This window comes from Parasteatoda tepidariorum, chromosome 1, assembly GCF_982258835.1.
Source record: "Parasteatoda tepidariorum strain Cologne lab strain chromosome 1, Ptep-v5.0, whole genome shotgun sequence".
NCBI lineage: Eukaryota > Metazoa > Arthropoda > Arachnida > Araneae > Theridiidae > Parasteatoda > Parasteatoda tepidariorum.
Window position 1 is genome coordinate 19634649 of NC_141755.1, and position 20660 is coordinate 19655308.

General features: G+C 28.6%; 1 protein-coding gene across 1 annotated transcript in view; it reads right to left on the reverse strand.

Moving 5' to 3' along the window:
- Positions 1-6667: 6667 nt before the first annotated feature.
- Positions 6668-20660, reverse strand: part of LOC107452137 (SRSF protein kinase 3) — a 33566-nt gene continuing 19573 nt past the window's right edge. Inside the window, exons 11-15 of the mRNA XM_087160124.1 lie at positions 19839-20120; positions 14774-14868; positions 13057-13164; positions 11479-11641; positions 6668-8154 (exon numbers count right to left, since the gene is read on the reverse strand). Of these exons, the coding sequence (XP_087016250.1) occupies positions 7970-8154; positions 11479-11641; positions 13057-13164; positions 14774-14868; positions 19839-20120 (833 nt within the window). The 3' untranslated portion in view covers positions 6668-7969. The remainder of the gene's footprint in view (positions 8155-11478; positions 11642-13056; positions 13165-14773; positions 14869-19838; positions 20121-20660) is intronic.

Sequence of the window (20660 nt, forward strand, 5' to 3'; positions counted from 1 at the left end):
ATTTTTTTATCTTAAAGGTTTTTAGGTCATTTGTAACAGTCACTCATCTTAGATGGGTGATATCCTCATCACGAGTTTTACCATAAAGACTTACTTGGAGCATCGATCTTCGTACATTATTGCCTGATAACCAGCCTATTTAATTAGCTGAATACCTCAATAAATAGATCATAAATACAATGTTCCAAATCTCAAATACTTTATATCTTTTTCAGGTCACCTCCGTTTTAACAGTTCAGAAAATTCATTTGATTTCACAACAGTTAGTTTATTAGAGAATGGAGTAGTCAACTCCATGCCCAATTTTTGGCCTGGTGTACCAGGGTGTTATTTTTTTTTATCTGATGCCACACTAGTGATCTCCGCAGCTTGAAAAGCCCTACCAGTAGCCAAGCTACTGCCAACATAGCTCAATGGGTTCTAGGCACTCACTACCACTAGTTAATATGTATGCTTGTATAATATCTGGTTGCATGCACCTACATATTGAGATCTTGAGTTTAAATATTTCCCAATGTCTTAAAAAAAATTTAAATTATTAATTACCCAAAATACTTGGAAAATTTATATTCTCTTAGCTTCAGTTTAAAGCATAAATCAAAATCTTCCTTAAAGTAATTATTACACCTTAATAGAATTATTCAAACTCTACAGAAAGGACATTTACTAAATTTCAATCAAACTTCTACGCTGAAATCAAATTGTTGCATCCATAAAAATGGCCTCACGGCACATTTGATTTGGAAAACTAATACATTTCATGGGGATTTAAAAATAATTATATATTGATTTTAAAAAGAAATTCTTATAAAAAAATTCAATTTTTAACAGATTTTTTTGCCAACTTTTTAAGCTAATTTTAAATCTTCTGAGTGTTCCAGGTTTTCCCCCTGATTTAAAAACCCTAAATTTCTCTGAAATCAAAATGAGTCAGGCTTAATGTTATTATACATTTTTTAAAAACTAGTTAATAAGAATAACTAAATTTTTTAATTAACAATTGCTATTTTAAAAATACAAGCGAAAATTACTTATAATAACATTTGCATTGCAGTAATTATTACTCTTTGCTATAATTCATATTGTCATTGCTGTAAAATTATTGGTTCCAGGCTGAAAACATGATAATCTTCATTTCACAACACTCACTTTATATACTCAAGAGGATAATTGGTAGTTATAGATTTTTTGAGTAGTAGTACTTTATTTACTTCTCATTAGAACTGCACAATGAATTATTGGCGACTTATTAATCAGCAGACATACCACCACTATCTTGATCCTCTGTGAAGGAGAAGACTTTTCTTTTCAGTAACCTGACGATCTCCACATGAGGTTTAGCACTTTGAGATAGAACAGTTTAACAAAGAATGATACTGTGCTCTTTGATTGGTCCTTCACTGGTAGATCAAAGTGGTCACCTGCCTGCTCACAGAGCGTTGCTACTGATGCTTGATTTCTGTGATCTATTGGGAACCATATTTTTGATTTGTCCTTAGTGAAACAATTTTTCAATTTTTTTTTTTAAATATGGCCTGCAGAACCGCGATGGCTCAGGGGATAGAGCATTCGCCTTCCAATGAGGCGAACCGGGTTCGAATCCCAGTCGATACGAATTTCGCATCCGGCTTGCACCTACAGCAGTGCTGATGTGAAATATCCTCAGTGGTATGGGTCAGAGTTCCCTTGCCATCAGGCTAACTGTGGGAGGTTCTCATGGTCTACCTTTCCTTGTAACGCAATTACTGGTTAGTTCCATCAAAAAGTCCTCCACGAAGGCAAATTTCTCCCAATACTTGATCCAGGAGTTCCCTTGTCTTCTGGATTGGTTTCAAAATTACAAGGCTACAGAGTTGAACATTATTAGTCGTAAACCCATAAAATTGGGTTGGCTGTTCAAAGACGGTTATAATATAAAAATAAAATATGGCCTGCAATAAATTATGGTCCTTTCAGACTATTGAGTAACTAAAAGGGGGGAAATTTATTTCGCATGATAATTCCATCTTCAGCTTTTTTTGATATTATTACATGATTAAAAAGGTTATTTTATAGCAGATTGGCTTGTTATTCCTACAAGTGTTTTAAATGCATATAAAAATTTTATTTACTTCGAACTTTTGATTTCAAACCATTTATTTCAGATATACATCATATTTAATTTTTCCAAAAATAAATATGCTAGTTTATCACAATCCTTTTTTCCTTTGTATAGTTTTTATCGTAAGTTTAATTACATTACATGGCATGAATTATAATTAGATTGGTATAAATTACTAATATCTTTTCTGCGAGTAACTTTCCATTGTAAATTTATAGAAAAGCTAAATATTTGTATTTAAAATTACTAATTTTTCTTAGAAATAAATATCAGCCAGAAGGTAGCAACTGATATTAATTATGTATATATACATTCTCCAGTAAAATAAAAAATTATTTTTATTTATGATTTTGTATTTATTTTTTATATAGTTGTGATCATCTTTATCATTTACATGGTGACTGGCTTATCTACTATATTAAGTTCATTGTTCCAAGTTCAAAATTGTTAGAAATTTTCAATTTAAAGTCATGTCAATGTTAATGATTTCATATCACACCAGTAACTCTAATTTCTAGATTTTGACAGCTTTTTACAAAATTAAAAAGATAAATCTTTCATTAAAATTTTTTGAAATGCGTGCACAAAATTTTATCTTGAAACAATGCTTTTTTTATATTTTATTTAAACTATGCCCTTAAGAAAAGGCACTATAATTAATAACCCTTAAAATATTTATAACCTACTAATAAGAGATTCAAATAAATGCACCTATTCTCTAGATTTTTATAGATCATATTAGACAGAGCCAAATTGGTGAGAAAATTATGAGTACAGTTTCCTTTGAACCTAGCAACAGAAACGGCCAGAGCCGGATTATACCTTTCGTAGGCTCTAGGCATAGCCGTTTTTGGGCCCTCCCCTCTTTTCAAAATATGTGCTAAAATTTAATTGCATATTTTTTTTAAAATTTTTATTAATATGGATTTTAATTTACAAATTTGTTTATCGAACTTGCAAAATAATTTATTACCGAAAAATATTATATTTTTATTTGTAGCTTCATAATTTTGTGCAAAATACACTTGTTGTTTATAAAGCTAAATTTTTTTCTCCCAAGTTTTTCGTAGGCCCTAGGCACGTGCTTAGTGTGCCTATAGGTTAATCCGGCCCTGGTAATGGCACTACCATAACAAACATCATGAACCAAATAAGGTATTTCTGCCGCAACAAAATTTTTGAGTGGTTATTGTTATCTGCTTGATCATAACTTCCTTGTTTGATAATTTTATTCACTCTTTCAGTGAAGTTTAGTAATAGGTGGTTTATTTTAGACATAAAATACAAGGTATTCACACTCTTCTTGATTTTATATTTGCTTGGACTGCGCAGTTGTCTGGATGTATATTATTTATCAAAATATGTTATTGCTCGTAACCAGTGTAATGACATGCTTTGAACAGAAATTAAAAATTTTAAAGAAAATGGATAGAAGAATGTTTCTGCTAAAATAAGTCCAGTAATTTATGAGTAATTATCTGCAATAGTTTTGAGTACTCATGGTAAAGCGACCTCATGTTCTAAAGTTTTGTTTTGTATGGGCCACAATGGTCATCATATTGAGCATCGCCATTACTGATACATTATTTAAAGGTTATCTGGTAAAATAAGGTACAGATGGTATTTAGATTTTCATGGATTAATTTAAACATTTTCGCTTTATGTAATATGCACAAACTATAAAAATATTAGAACTTGAATAACCTTTGACCAAATAAGATTTTTATGCAAATACAAATTCAATGCACATGGAGCACTCTGTCTCTGATGACGCAGTCCGTTAGGGCGTCATTCACACTACTGATCCAGAGTTCGACCGTGGAAGATGGCTAACAACCAACATGTAAATGCAGTGTGGGGCACTTTAAATTAGTAGTGATTGTAATGTTCTGACTCTTGTTGATGGGGAAGTTTGGAAATAGAGGTATCAGCCCAGATGCTATCCATGTTGTCTGGCTAGCATTAAAATTATATGGCATTAATTCCATGTCCATTAAGGTTAGAGCTGTGAAAAAGGAGGCTTGATGCTTGATCATGTTAGGGTGGCGTGTGCAATCATTATAGGTTGAAAAGCTCATTATCTTTTAAAGCATTGAGACTTGAATTGTACTAAAATTTCCTGCTACACTCTACTTTCCCATTGAATAATATTGTGAAAACAATTAAAAAGACTTGAAAAATTCGGAAATAATGCTCAAAGGATTAATTATTTCAAAGTAATATGCTAATTATTTCGTAAGTTACATAATAGGTCACAAAAACGAATGGTAATACTTAATGTAATATATCTTTTGAGGCTGATCATTTTAGTTAAAAAACAATACACTGCTGAGCAGACCTACGAATTCAGTGGTCATCATTTGTTTTTGCCATATATATATTAGACCTTTTCTTATGTGACCCAGTCCAATGATTGTACAAACTTCATTATGTTGCTAATTAGCTTTAAATTCAGATTCTCACTTAGCTAGATTGCATCAGCACACTTGTTTTTCTTTATATGACCTACTAAGCTAATGAGTTGTCTTTAATGCAATATTGGGGACTTCTTAGTGACATAACTCACAGCCTGTCAATAGAGTTCGAGTAATCTCAGGATCATAGGACACTGCTCTGCAGATCAGCAAGTTTGTTCCTTATATGCATATCATTAATTTCCACAAACTTTTAATTTGAAGACTAGAATTTTTGCATTTAAAAAATAAGCAATCTGAAAGATTTAGTCTTAATAGTAGTTTAGCTAAGAAAAATGTCATTATGGTGTCTTAATGTTATTTATACTTTTTACAGTTTTTACCATACATCTAATACCAGAAGATAACTTCAAGCAAAACAAAAACTAATTAATATTAACTAAAAAAAATTTTTTAATTTTTTATTCAAACACATTAAATTAGTTTTAGAAAGACTATTAGATATTAGAAACAATGTGCAATATTAAATGACAAATCTAAAATTTGAAGATAACTATTTAAATAGTTTCCAATAAATAAAATTTAAAAATGAGACCCATTAACCAATTTTGTTATTTAAAATTACCTACATCAAGAGGATTTAAAAATATTATGCATTTCAATTTAAAATTGTTTCTAGAATTACTAAATTATTATTATTTCTCCCTTCCTTCCCTTTTTTTTTTTTTTTTGCATAAAAAATAGTTCGGATAAACAAGGATAGGTGCAAGGATTTTTGATTTGTGCAGTTTGTCTTAGAATATATAGAGGATAAAAACAAAAAGGAATAAATTTTTGATTTCCCAGAGAAAGATTTATGCCCTCAAGTAAGAAATTTTTTAAACGGTTATTTGAATCCATCCAAGTATTTACAATCACACGTTTATTTGAATGCATCAAAATAACAACAATAAATAAAACACATATTCAGTAAAACTTTATCTTTGAGCACCTGATTTTGTGTAACTTAGACTCTCTTTGATAAATTTATCATACCATGAATATCACATCTTTATATCAAAGGTTATTCAATCTTCACTAGACATGCTTGTTAAAATTTAACACATGTTTGTAAGTGTATTATATAGAAACCTAGAACTTAAATATTAAATTTAAAAAAAATATTGCAAAGTTAATAACAAATAATATATATATAGATTATGAATGCACAATCAACAGCCTGTATGATAAATGTGGCCTTTGCATTAGAAGTCGTTATTTAAAGCATTAAAAAAAACTGTCTTTTTAATTTTTCTTACAATTATTTCTTCTTAAAAAACTTTTTTTTTTAACCAAAACATGTTAAAAAATTATAAATCTTTTAACAAATAATGTTAAAAACCTGTTACAATTCAATTTTTTTAAAGATGATAAAGCATGCAAGACTTTATATGTTCTTTAACTTTAAAATATTACACGTGTGCTACCCTGTAATTATGACATGTTATTTGCTTATTGAAAAATCAGACTGTTTGCAAAGGTTGCCAATCTTTTGCAAATGTTACCATTATTTCACAATGCACCAGGCTAATTGTAAAAGTTTCTACTACTTTCTATCAGCCAATATGATCTGATATCAGCTAGTCAATCTGATTTTCAGATTTATTGCGATCAGCCCATATAATTTCATGCAAATGTAAACATTGAAGCTGAATTTGCTTAGGTTTATTGCAATGAGTCTTGTACTGTGGCGGCACTTTGTATGGTAAACCAGTCTGAGCAATTAATGATATTTATTTTTTAAATAGCCCAAAAGTATTTGCAGAAGCTCACAGCAAACTGACTGAAATAGATCAAGCAGATTTAGCAACAAATGATATTTTTTTCTTATTAGCTTTTTTTACAATATCCCTAAAAAGAGTTAAGACTGATTAGAAAAATATTAGAAAGTTCCAATTAACCTAACAAATGCAAAATGAGGTTGATAGCAAAGACCCAGATTTTCAAATTAGCTAACGACATATACAACTTGCTGTACTTTGTCTTTTAATTAAGACAATTTCATTATTATACTAAAGAATAATTAAGTTTTTTTAGACTGCTTTCTGAAAAAGGAAGTATACTCCTAACTTAGAGCAACCTTTTGTAAGAAAATAAAACCAAATTGCTAAAATAGTGTTGAATTCCCCTTTTTATTGAATCCATAATTCTAAATCAATGTTACATCATACTTTAAAGCTACATTACTTTATTAAACAAACCTTGAGTACAAATAGAACTCTCTTAATTTATTTTTTTTTTACAACAGGTCACGGGGAATCAGAAAAGAGAATTTTCAACTTTTAAATTAACAAAGATGTCATTATTTTAGACAAGACATATAAAGGAGGAAAATTTAACTAATGACAGAAAGAAAAATCCATTTACATGAACTTTATTTTGTACAAAATTAAAATCAAATGTTATGCCAGTATATAGTACAAATATATCTGCACATTTTTACTCAAGACAGACACCAGCACAATAACATATGCTAGATGTTAAATCATTAGTGAAACTGAGACCTATGAAGTGGTTGGTCTATTTTCATCAATGTCTTGAATTTTGTAAAACTTACAAGTGCAAACAAACAAATTCTGTCTATCACAACGATTTTAGGCACACTAGCGATTTGTTTACGATTTCAAAAAATCTGATTAATTTATTTTCACAAACATTTATTTTAATGAATTTTATAAGTTGAAACTTGATTTGAAAAACTGAACTTTACCTTACTGTAAGACAATGCTGACTATTGCACTATGATTAAATAGCCTCGCGTTATTAATTCATATTGTAAATACTTTTTAGTTCATCCAAATGACATAGACAAATGCACTAATTGCTATAATATTAGAGGATTACGTTAAAATATAAGTAAGCAAAAATTTAATTCATGCAGTCAGGATGTAAATGCAATATTTTTAGTTAAATATATAATGATAAATAAAGACATTAAAAAAATTTTCCATTAAAAGAATATTTTCAGCTAAGGTAAACACCCACTTTGATGAGTATGCATATGTTACAAAGATCACATTATCATTCAATAACGAATAAATAAACATATAACATTTACAAACGACAAAAAAAAAGGGAATAGAATCGTAAAAAAGTTAACATTACTGCAAAGGCAGATAATATTCTTGTAAATGTCATTTTTTTTCACTCCTACTTATAAGTTCTTTGATAGTAGAGATCAAGCAGCTCATTTCACAGTTGGTTAATTTTATTTAACTGTGACCACCTAAGATGACAGATTAATGCATCCAGATCTAGATTTTTTTTTTCTTTTATTGCTTCAAAAATTAAGAAGAGCTATGACAAAACATGTACAAATGATTTAGCTGGATTTATTTCCAAGAAAATGCATGACTGTCATGAGTTCTTGGTGTTTCTTAAGAGGTAAAAGGAGCTAAATTAAATTTATTTTCAGTCATGAAACTAACCACGGATGCTTTAAGCAGTCTGAAGCTTTAGCACGGTCAGCTGGATCAAAAGCTAACATAGGAAGTAAAAAGTCAGTGAACGCCTGCGCTTCACCGGCATCCCATTCATATTTTTCAACTAGCACTGCATACAGACCCCAAGGCTTCAGTTTTGTAATATGTCGCAGTTCACCTGGAAATAAAAGAATTATTATAACAAAACAAAATCAAGGTGGAAAAAGAAATAAAAAATATTAATACAAATACACTTCATTTCAAGTTTTATAAAAAATCAAAAGTAGAAAGAGAACTTTATGCTTATGTATAGAGAGCCATTTGATATTAAAATCACCATAAAATTAAATAAAATATGCATCACATTTAAATGGTAGTACTAAAGAAAAGATTAAATGGGTCAGAATCCAACTCAGAAAACATATCAATTGAATCACGCATAAAAAAAACAGGGTGGTATAGAATCTCATTGCAACAAAATACTATGTATTAAAATCCCATTCAGACAGAATACTGTGGAATCATACGTTAAAATTGGAAAATATTTAATCAAAAAACGAAACTGATTTATACAAATTCAGAAAAAGACAAAATAGGTAAATAACATTTAAAATATTAAATCAAAATGGAAAAGTACTAAAAGCAGCTAAAACCAAATCTGTCTTAATTTGAATTTAGAAAGTCAGAAACACAATTCTAGCAGAAAATGAAGAAGATTTTAAGATATAGTGTGTTAGCAAGACAGCACTTCATCAGGGGACACACTGCCTCCCAACACACAGGGAATTGTATTTCTGACTTTCTAGATGAAAAAATATTGTTGTGAGATAGAATCTCCTGCTGTCAAAATATCATAGGATAACACGACATTAGGACAAAATATTGTGGGATAGGACGTTATCTGGAAAAAAACATTGCCAATTGGAATCTCAAATGAATAAAAAATAAACTATTTTGAACAGAATGTTTTTAAAATTTAAAAACATTATTTATCTTAGCAAATTGTCTTTTAATTATTTGTCACAAACACAGATAGACTGTAAAATAAATTATCAAGACTTTATTGTATTTAAAACATTTCCCACTTCACCAAGCTAATGGTTATGATTTAATTACTACCTATTTAATGTAATTTATATTGTGTAAACTAAGTTGTTTTGTTTTATATATTACTTCCACAATATTAGGTTTAAATATTTTAAAGAATAGTTTATTACTTAAATAATTGTACATTAGAATATCAATTTTACTTTGAATGGGTAATATCTATTTGGAATAATTCTTAGTTTAATTTTGATTAAAAAAATGTAACAATATTCATATTTTATTTCAAAATTTTTTCCCCTGGCAATTTTCTATTTGTTAATGGTTTTCTTAGATTTTGCTTTTGTATTGTTACCATCTTAAACCAAGTTTCCTTTTTTCGTGGGAATAACTGTATGTTCTTTTGTGTATGAGAATCCTCTCATCACCTGTTTAAGACTAACTATAATTTAGCTGTCAACAGATCCCCCTAAAATGTTAACACCTGCAGTCCATCTCTGACCTTTAGGTAACTCAAATCCTTTGTCGGTAGAAACTGAAGTTTCTAGAACATTCTTTTTCGTTTTGCATCTCTTTAGCCGACCCAATTTTGTCATTAGTTTTTACCCCTTTCCTTGCCAAATATTGCTTAATTAACTTAAAACTTAAACTCTCATTGGGTGCATATTTGTTCCACAAACCAACCGTTTTTACGAAAGATAACATAAAAAGTGAGGATATGTGATGTCATCAAGAATAAAATTCATTTCTCGATAAATTTCATTCCCTCTCTGGGAATATGCTGGCAACTAATGTTGCTTTTAAATTTTTTTGTTATATTTATGTTGATTTGTGTTGTGAGTGATAAAGTCTACTAAATAAATGTTTTTATTTCTGTAAAACATTCTCCAAAAATGTGGTATTATTTTCATTGAAATATGCTTACATTACATTCATCAAGACAAAATGCTGCATATAGGAACTATTTACCAAATTAATGAGCAAGCCATTTAGTTGAACGATTGTTTTTTTTTTGTTTTGTTTTTTTAATTTACTGACTTGCAACTTTAATCCATCATAAAAACATATGATAAATCGCAAAAGGAATAATTATACATTTTCAAAAAATTTTATTTGTCAATAACCGTTTTAAATTAAAAAATTTGAATAGTTTAAAAATTTCTCAACAGAAAGTTCCAATTGAATAAATAATAATTTATGGATGGCTTCAAAACCCTTGACAACAGCAGAAAAATAAAATAAGTGAAAAAAATACGTCACAGTGTTTATGTAAAAATATTTATTGAAATGAGGTGTTTGCGCATCTTTGGCCAAAAATAGGTTAACTTAAGTATTTACGTTTCGTTTTTTAATGGATGTGTTCTGCTGGACCTCGTGGAACACGCTTTGTTTCTACGCTATAATTTAAATTTAATTGTTCTGAATTTTAAAGTTTTCCATTTTATCTTTTCAGCCATTCAATCTGCAACCTTTTTACATTAATTTTTTATACCCTCCCCATAAAATATTTATATTAATCAAAAAATGCAACATAAAATTTTGTTTTCTGATTGTTATCACTTCAGAGATAGGTCTTGTTAGCTTGGAAATTTTATATAATAATGAAGGATCAGTTCAGCAATAACTCCTGTTCATGAATAGTAAAACGAAATTTAAAATAATTGTGACTGTGGATTTATATTAATATAATAAATTACAAGTATATTTCAGAAAATAATTTATACAATGTGATTTGTGTTTTCATGATTTGTTTGTCTAAAAAAAATGTTTCATGTTATTAGTACATTTATGAAAAAATAATAGATAAAAAACAAACAGCAGTTCTTAGAAACTTTTGAAACTAATATTGTGATAAAAAAAAAACATTCACAATCACTACAATTCAATTATGAAAACCTAAAAAATGAAAATATTAACTATCCACAATTATGAAAGTTTATTTACAGCTTCAATTAAAACTCATTGGTAAAGTTAAGAATATTAACCATAAATCATAATTATAATTCTATTATAAAAATAACACACAATTTATAACAATTAGTACTTAATGAGTATGAATTAAAACTTATATACGTAACTATATATAAATTATAAAAATATTCAGTATTCAATGAGTTAATTACAAGAAGAAAAAAGTGAAAATAACACTGAAATAGGGTATTGAAAATAAATGTACTCACCAAACATTTAAAAAAAAAAAAAGTCAGGAAAATACTTTCCTTTTCAGAAATGGTACGTAAAAATAGGCTTAGGTATATTTCATTTCATCAAAACAATTTGTTCTCAACAAGTGCTAATTAAATTTGAAAAGTATATAGTTCTCAATGAATTGTAAATATATATATATATATATATATATATATATATATATATATATATATATATATATATATATATATATATATATGCAAGAAAACTAAAAGCATAAAAAAAGCTACTTAAGAACAAATGTACTAACCTTTTTTATTGAAAAAGTCACGAGAATATTTCCCAGAAAATGAAATATACTTTGGTATATCACCTAAAAGTTCAATTATATGTGCTAAGTGATCTTCATCTCTGGAGTAATCTTCACCAGAATGAGGTTCAAACAGGTAATCACCAGTTGCTAGCTCAAATGCCTTGAATAAATAAAATATATAATGATTAAGTAACAACAAAACTATTACTTTTTCATTTAATAGCAATGTAAATTTAATAAATAAATTAATGACATTCTTTAAACACTGTCTTTCCCACGCATTTTTAACATCTCTGTTGAACTTGAAAAAATAACTTACACCCTGAAGAATATTAACTTATCATTAAATACGTACAGAATTTATGAAAAAAACAAGCAAAGAAATAATTCCAGAATTCTCCTTAGGAATAAAAGGGCAGAGTGCTTCCACACAGAAAGGGGCACTTAAAGAGTTTCAAAAGGACACTCATTTAACACTGTTGAAATACATCAAAATGTGGTAGGTTATACAGATATAGCCTGATTTATTTAGTTTCAAAGGGCTGCCTATTCTTATTTGCAAATATAAGATGCAAGTGGTCATGCATGGAGAGATGCACACACTCACCAAATGTTTAGTACAAATGAAAAATGTTCTTTGTTTTTTAAAGTGATATTTAATAAAATGGTAATTAAAATTATAATGTTCTTATATTGAACACTTACCTTGTTTTTATTTATCAAAGTACTCAACTATTAACAGTTTAAGCTGCTTTTTGTAAAATCTTTTTTGTGTTTCATTTTCTTTTATTTATTGATCTTTAAAAACCGAAAGACGCAAATCTAACGAATCAATATGTCTGAAACAGTATTCAAATTTAGAACAGTAAAAACACAGAAACTTCTATTACAAGTTCAAAAACCTTGAAAAAGATAGGGTTGCTTAACTCTGGAACGATATTTATTTTTTTGTGGAGAATCTGTTGATGGAGAGTAAATAAGATAGCTGGCATATCAGGTTACATGGTATGAAGGGGGAGGATTTTTTTCTTAAGACTTTTCACTAAAACAGGCAGTTACGAAAACAATCTTTCCTGAAAAAAAGAAAAAGAAAAAAGGAAGAGCTTTAAGGGAGGAGGGCTTATTTTTACAAGGATGCATTTAGGTAGGTCAAAGGGCAGGTAGCCCTTCTAAAAACGCTTAGGGAGAACACTGGAATAAATTAAATCAATTTAATGCTCTGCAGCTTTCCATGTATTCCCCACTGAATTATTCTTGCCAAAAGAAATTAGAAAAAAATATGTTTAAGTGTTATCTGAAAGATAAAGAGTTTTGAAGAATACTTCTATTTTTATATTTCAGTTTAATAAATACTTATTTCAGATTTGATAGCATTTTACTTTTTTCGCACTTAAATATGTGCTGGTTTGAATGGCATAAAAATGTATTCTTGACAAGAATTCCACAAATATACTATAAGGGCAGCAACTACAGGTCACAATATATAGTATACAACAATAATCTTTATTTTCAGAAAGCAAGTCAGATTTGCAAATGTGAGCAAGCAAAAATTAAAAACAAATACAATTTTATTACCATACAAGCGGTACTCCAAATATCTGCAGGTGGTCCATACCCGGCACCTAACAAAACTTCTAAGCACCTATATTGTCTAGTTTGAATATCTTCTGTGAAATGGTGATGCTAAATTGAAAAAAATAATTAATAGACAAAAAAGTAAAATAAAATACATAAACAGTTAACACTTTTACGTAATTTTAATACAAAATTTTGAAAAAAGTGATCACCAAATTTTCCTTTTTCACGTAAACACATTAAAAAATATGCAGCAAGACCAATTACTATAAATGATTTTATTGAAGGGGGAAAGAAAAACATTTAAATATTCCAGCTAAATTAAGTATATTTTGATGTATAGCATAGGTTAAAGAAAATAAGTAATCCTTTTTCTGCTTTCTTTTATTATATAATATTTTAAATTCCTGAAAATATCTCTTCCTCTTACCATCTAAGCAATGCAGCTAACCGTAATTATGTGTAATAAAATACTTTTCTTTTTTACATGTAATCCTTATTTATATACTTTTTAATAACTAATATACAAAATGGCACTAAAATTTCTTATAATACATTAAAGCATTGTTTCTAATTTCTGCTTTATTGAGTTACTATATCATAGTAGTTAACTAAATATAAAGGAAATGAAAATGATATCAATTTACAAAAGGATTCATAAAATGTAGAGCCAAATTAAAAATAAAAAAGAAACTCAATCTGTAGTACTTAAATGAATTGAATGGCTAAAGGTAGTAGAAGGATTAGACGGTTGCATTATACAGTTCAAAATTATAGATTTGCCGTAAGTTAAACCGTGGCTTTTTAACTTTCCTTAGCAAAAGAATTTCAAATGACACTGTTAATAAACAAACTGAGAAATTTTTGGCTACCATCAAATAAAGTTAATAAATGTTATGGCGGTGTATATTATTTATTCATACCTAATTTAATGGTATTTTCATCAGTTTTAATTTCATAAAAGTCGTATTTAAAAGACGTTTCATGAAGTTATCTTCCTTTCTTAACTTCTCATTGAAAATTGAGAGCTTAAAACTAAAAATTGTGTTTTTTTAAAGTAATTCCATAATAATACCCAAAAATGCAATACTTTATAGTAAACATATTGAATTACCATTCCACAATCAAGTAAAAATCTTAATTTATTTTTATTAAATATTTTATGTAAAATCGTGAACAGACAACATATACTTTTTAAATAATTATTTAAAATTGCAAATGAATACTAGAAATTAACTTTTCACATTACTGATGAATTTGTTTCCGGCGAAAAACACTTAATAAGTTTTTGAAGTAAGTGAAACTTAAGTTAATATTTAAAAAATAAATTTGTAGATCCCAATCTCTATGAATAGAATAAAGCATTTTAAGATCTTTCAATTGCTTAGTTCTTAATTTTGATTTATAAATCTTTTAATAGCTAAGAAATAAAACTGACTAAGGAGCAATCACGGGATCAGACGAAAAACAGTGAGCAGGGAGAAAAGCCTTCTAATGTCAATATAAAAAAACTAAGTCATAATGTGCACAATAAATGTTGCCTAATAATTAGAAGAAAATATTTTTTCCACCAACACTGAAATACACTTTTTCTGAGTTAAATGATGGATGATATGATGGTGGCATTAACATGAGATTTTCATTTATTTTTAATACATTGTAAACCATAATATTTATTATCAAAATTTTTTAGGTATTTGAAATAACATATACTTACAACCCAACACGCATTGCCCAAATCAGCTATTTTTACAGATATATCACAAACTTCATGAACTGGATCAGGCTTATGGTCCATCGGTTTGTCGTTTTCTAACAATGAACAAAACAAAAAAGCATATTTAATGCATTACACATCTTGAAATAACAGAATAGTTACAATATTAGCAGATATTTTAGAATAAAATTCAGCCATACAATATTTGGCCATAAGCAAAGTTACACAAACATAAGAAATCATCATTATTTTCTTGCTTAGTATATTTGAATAAGTATTGTAAAGAAACTATATGAAATTACAATTTTATTTGAATATACAAAAATTCAAAAAACATTTTCACAGCATAGCTTTATTAAATGTGTAAAAAGCATTTATAGTTAAAAATAACAATTCTTACTTCAAGTAAAGATTTCAAAGGTACTCAATAACCAAAAAAAAAAAAAAAATTATGAACTGTTGTAGAAAAATTGCCTATACCAATAATGTTAAATTATCCCAGATTTTATGTTACCTTTTTCCAAGAAAAACCCACTTTATATGTTTTCTAAGAAATCAAGTCAAAGTTATTATTTTTTCTCTACAAAGTTTGCACAAATTTTTTCTGAGTTCTTTCTTTCTTTTCATTTCTCTTATTTTTTAAAAAAAAGAGAGCTTGAGCAGTTCTGACATTCTTTGGATTTTATGGTCTTTTTTTCAGTGAGAGGGGATTTTCTCCTAGAATCAAAAGTGTGGTGGGATGAGCAAAAGCAAAAGGACAGGTAGTAAAGGAAATATGGAAGCTTAAATTTTAAAATTCATGAGTGGAATATTTTCCAGCAAACTTCAACTTTTGAATTTTAGAATAATTCAATCATTTAAAGCAGGGTTTCTTAACCTGTGGTTCATGAACCCCTTAGGGGTCCATGGGTCATATTTTGGGGGTCCACCGACTACTCCTAATTTTTAAAACGTTTGGATCAATAATATTGAAATAACATTGATCTTTTTTTCTTTCTAAAAGGTGATAATACATACATATTTGAAACTAGGTGATCGAGATACCTCAAATTCAGTACGGACTGCACACAGCCCTCTAATATCCCTGTCATTTTTAACATCCTCCACTAACCGGCTTACAGTTTGCACCATCAGGGGCAACCCCCTGATGACGTCAGCTACACTATTTTTACTATCCCCTTTCAAGCTACGTATATTTGACACCTTGTTACTAGATCTACTCACCACTCAGGTTACTAGATCTAGAACTTTTTACTAAGAAGAAAGCTCAGTTTTTGAAATCTGGAACATTAAACAAACTTGGATTTGGTATTCCATAAAAGCCTCTGGTTGAGACATCTCTCAAAGTTGCATATCATATTGCTAAAAGCAAGAAACAGCATACTATTGGAGGGACGTTAATTAAGCCAAGTGCGCTGGAGATGGTTGAATTAGTTTGTAGATTGGAACAGATAAAAAAAACTTGAGGCAATTCCATTTTCAAATGATGTGACACATTCAAGAATAGTTGAAATTTCTTGCAATATCTTGAAAAAGATCATCGATGAATTGAAAGTTTCGCCATTTCCCTTTAGTATGCAACTGGATGAAACTACAGATATCTCGAATTATAGTCAACTTTTTGTTTTTGTTCGTTACGTCTCTCTTGATACTATCAAAGAAGAATTCTTATTTTTTGAGTCTCAATTGCAAACTACAAAGACAGTTGATGTTTTAGCAATGTTAAATGTTTTCTTTACCGAACAAGACTTCGGCTGGAAAGAAAAACTTCATTCACTTCGTACAGATGGAGCACATGTGAAGCTTGGCAGTAAATCTGGTTTTGCCCTGTTGGTAAAAAAAGTCTCCTAATGTTCTTGTTACTCATTGGCTTTTACATACACATGTGCTGGCTACAAAAACTCTTCCAACCAGCTTAAGAGAAGCATTATCAAAAGTTATTAAAACTGTACATTTTATTAGACGTAGAGCTCTTAATCATCGTCTCTTTAAAACGATGTGTTAAGAAATGGACGCAGAACATGAGGTACTTCTGTAATACACGGAATTGCGCTGGCTGTCACGAGGGCAGGTTTTGAAACAATTTTTCATGTTGAAGATCGAATTATCACTTGCTCTAGAAGAGAAAGATAACTCATTCTTCGAATATTTAAACAAAAAAGATTTTACCTATAAATTGGCTTACCTGGCAGATAATTTTAACCACATGAACAATATAAGTCTTTTAATTCAATGACCCGATATCACCATTATGGATGCAACTGAGAAATTACAAGCATTCTAATTGAAGATGCCACTTTGAAAAAAATAGAATTCAAAATGAGATATATGCAAACTTTTAAATGCTGGACGAAGTGCTTTCTCAAAATGGATCTTGGCAAGATAATTTGTTACTGAATAACTTAAAAATAAAATCTGTGAACACCTGGAAGTACTTCAAGTTACATTGAAAAAATATTTTAATTTGGATGAGATAAAGATAAAAGATGAGTTGTGGATTTGTTTTTTTTTATTCTTTGTGATATTGACTGTATCGATGATATGAACCTTGCCAAAGATGAGCTTATTGATCTTAGAACAAAGTCCTTGCTAAAAATGAATTTCGATTCAAAAACACTCGGAGAGTTCTGGTCTTCTGTGAAAGAAGCCTACCCATTGCTTGTAAAGCGAGCTATTTCAGCTATAATTCCGTTAGCTACAGTGTATCTTAACGAAGCCGGACTTTCCACAGTTGTGACAATAAAAACAAAAAATCGTTATCGATTGAATGTTGAACATGTTATGCGCATAGCTTTGTCGAAAACCATCCCTCTATTCAATTTATTAAGGAAAAGCAGCAACAACTTTCAGACTAAAAAATTTAATTTTAAATATTTTGTATACTATTGAAATCATAAAATTAAAATCTGAAATAAATTAAATACTAAAAATTGATGTTTTTTGCAATTTTTTTCTCAGGGGGGTAGTCCGTGACTTCTTAAAAAAAATTAAAAGGGGTCCATTGTATCAAAAAGGTTAAGAAACACTGATTTAAAGGATGTTACACTAAACAACTGGTTAGGAATTCATTTTGTTTTCTTGATTCCATGGATCTGCAAGATGCTTCTAAAGCAAAAATAAATGTTCTGAAAGCTTCCAATTAGATTTCTATGGCATTCGACAGTGTCTACTAAAATGTATTACAATTGAGTTTAATAAAGCTAGCTTTTCGGCTTTGCATGGCTGAAGATCTTCCAAAGTTGATGATACGTATATCGACACATTTCAATGGATGGCAAGTTTTTTCAACAGTGGGAAAAAAAGGTTCCATTAGAAATAGGTTACTTTCAACCAAGTGGTAGAAATTCTTTTTACAAAAAGAAATATCAAAAATTAATACAATCTTTTAATGCAATCTATTTTAAATAATAGTATTAATTTTTAAGATATTTTTGAATAAGTGAAAATTGAAAAGAAAATGTTTCATGAATTTCCTAAAAAATAAAAGAATTATAATTTTAATATTCTTTATGCAAATGAGTATAGTAAAACTGAATTTCATAATTATATAAAGAGCTGCTATAAATTTATTAATATTAACAAATTAACATATTTTTTAACATATAACAACAGATTCTTCACTAATATGGTATATTAATTTTTAAAATTCTGTTTTTATTTACACTTATTGTTTTTTAACAGTAAGAGTGGAAAACTTATAACTTTCTGGTATTATATTAAATTTAATTTATTTAAATTTAAGCTATTTTTATGAGACTTCTAAATATTTAAATTACTCTTTTGTTTTTTCATTTCCTTCAATTTCTTACATTTGTCCAAATACATTGTTGTTTTATAGAAGAAATAGGCTTCCTTCAAATGAAAAGCCAACTGTGCTTAAAGCCTTTTTTCACTTAGCTTACCCATTCATATAAACATACCACCAATTTGAAACAGAGTTGGGTTTTTGCCGTCAAAAACTGGTTTTTGACATGACATTGGTAAAAACCGTGTTTTTGCCGGTAAAAACAGTAAAAAACCTACTGTTTCCAAAACCAAATACTTCCAGTTTTTTTTTATAGAAGAAATAGGATTCCTTCAAATGAAAAGCCAACTGTGCTTAGAGCCTTTTTTCACTTAGCTTACCCATTCATATAAACATACCACCAATTTGAAACAGAGTTGGGTTTTTGCCGTCAAAAACTGGTTTTTGACATGACAGTGGTAAAAACCGTGTTTTTACCGGTAAAAACAGACAAAAACCTACTGTTTCCTTTAATTTATGGCATATAGCGGACAATATATTATTTTCACATAATTGCCTTTATAAATGAATGTTGTAAATGATTGCTATTGATTTTGCAACTACATACACATATTCTTATAGAAGGATATACATTCATATAGAAATATTGTTATATACTTATTGAAAATAGTGATACTTATTTTTATCATTATAGCTTGATTTGCAAAGGATTCAAAATGTTGCACTTCTTAATTGTTAGAAATAAACAAACAAACAAACAAACAAACAAAAAAGCTTGGAGCTATTAACAAATTCAAGAACTAAAAAGAAGAATTTAAAATTTGGCATTTCTTAAATATTAGAAATAAGCTAAACAAAACTTTCAAAACTTGTAGCTACTAACAAACTCTAAGTCAAGAATGACTTGACATTCTTCAGTAATGTAATATGCCAAACAAAATGATGCTCGGAAATGTTGAAAATTTTGTTTAGTATCCTAATATTTTACTTCAAATAGTATGCTTTAATATAATCATGTTGGGAAAATGCAAGAATCTGTTCTTAAATATCTTTTAACAACTTTTTTTCTAATTTTATTGCCTAAAATGAATTAATTTTAAATTACAAGCAGTTAAACTCAAATAAAAATACAGCTTTACTAAAGCTATGGGTTTTTGACAGAGGGTTTTTTGACATGACGGTAAAAACCATGGTATAAACCGTCATATGTCAAAAACTTGCCAACCCTGATTTGAAATAAAAGAGAGCTTAACAGATAAATTACGAATGAAGATGTACTAAAGATATATGTAAAAAAATTTTTAAACAATTTTCACTTACCAGGACAAGAAGCAACTCTTCTTATTTCCGGCTCTTTAGATTTTTGATGAGAAGAAGGAGCAAGTGTACTTTCAGACCTTTCAAGCCTGCCCCTTGATGATAAATAAGAATCATCTACATTATCTTCATGACCATTGCACAGACCTTCGGCAGAAACTGATAGTCTTGGTCTTTCCACACTCCCAATTCTAGGCACATTTTCACAATATTCTTCTTTTGAAGGGGAAACAGATGTACTAGGTGAATGCCCATATGATGATTTAGTGATGCAGATGCTTTGTCCTTCAAAAATTTCAAAGCATCATTTCAAAATTAGTAAGTGATTTTGACAATAAAAATAAAGTGGTTCCCAACAGTTTGAAAAATCAATGAAAGAAAAATGAAAATAGAAATACATAGTTTGCTAAAGAAGCCAATTTTTCCCCACCAAATTCAAAGCACAGTAAAACATTGTTAATGTGCCTTTTAAAGGATTGATGTCAATTGAGATGTAAATGTAAAGACGTATAGTACATATAATTTAAATTAATAGTTTGAGGTATATAGTACATATAAATCAAATAAATAATAGAAATTAACCATAATAATTTTGCACTCAATATTATTGAGATAGAAAACAATAGAGGTAGTAATAAAAATTAAAAACAAAACATGTTACAAATATCTTTTAATGAAATTGCTATGAATTTTGAAGACATTTTTCACTTTTTAAAAATATGAAGTTAAGAAAGGATTTTTATTTTTTTTAGAACCTCACTTAAGAGTTTCTTGAATCCAGAACAAATATGGATACATTAAAAAAAAAAAAAAAATGACATAGTG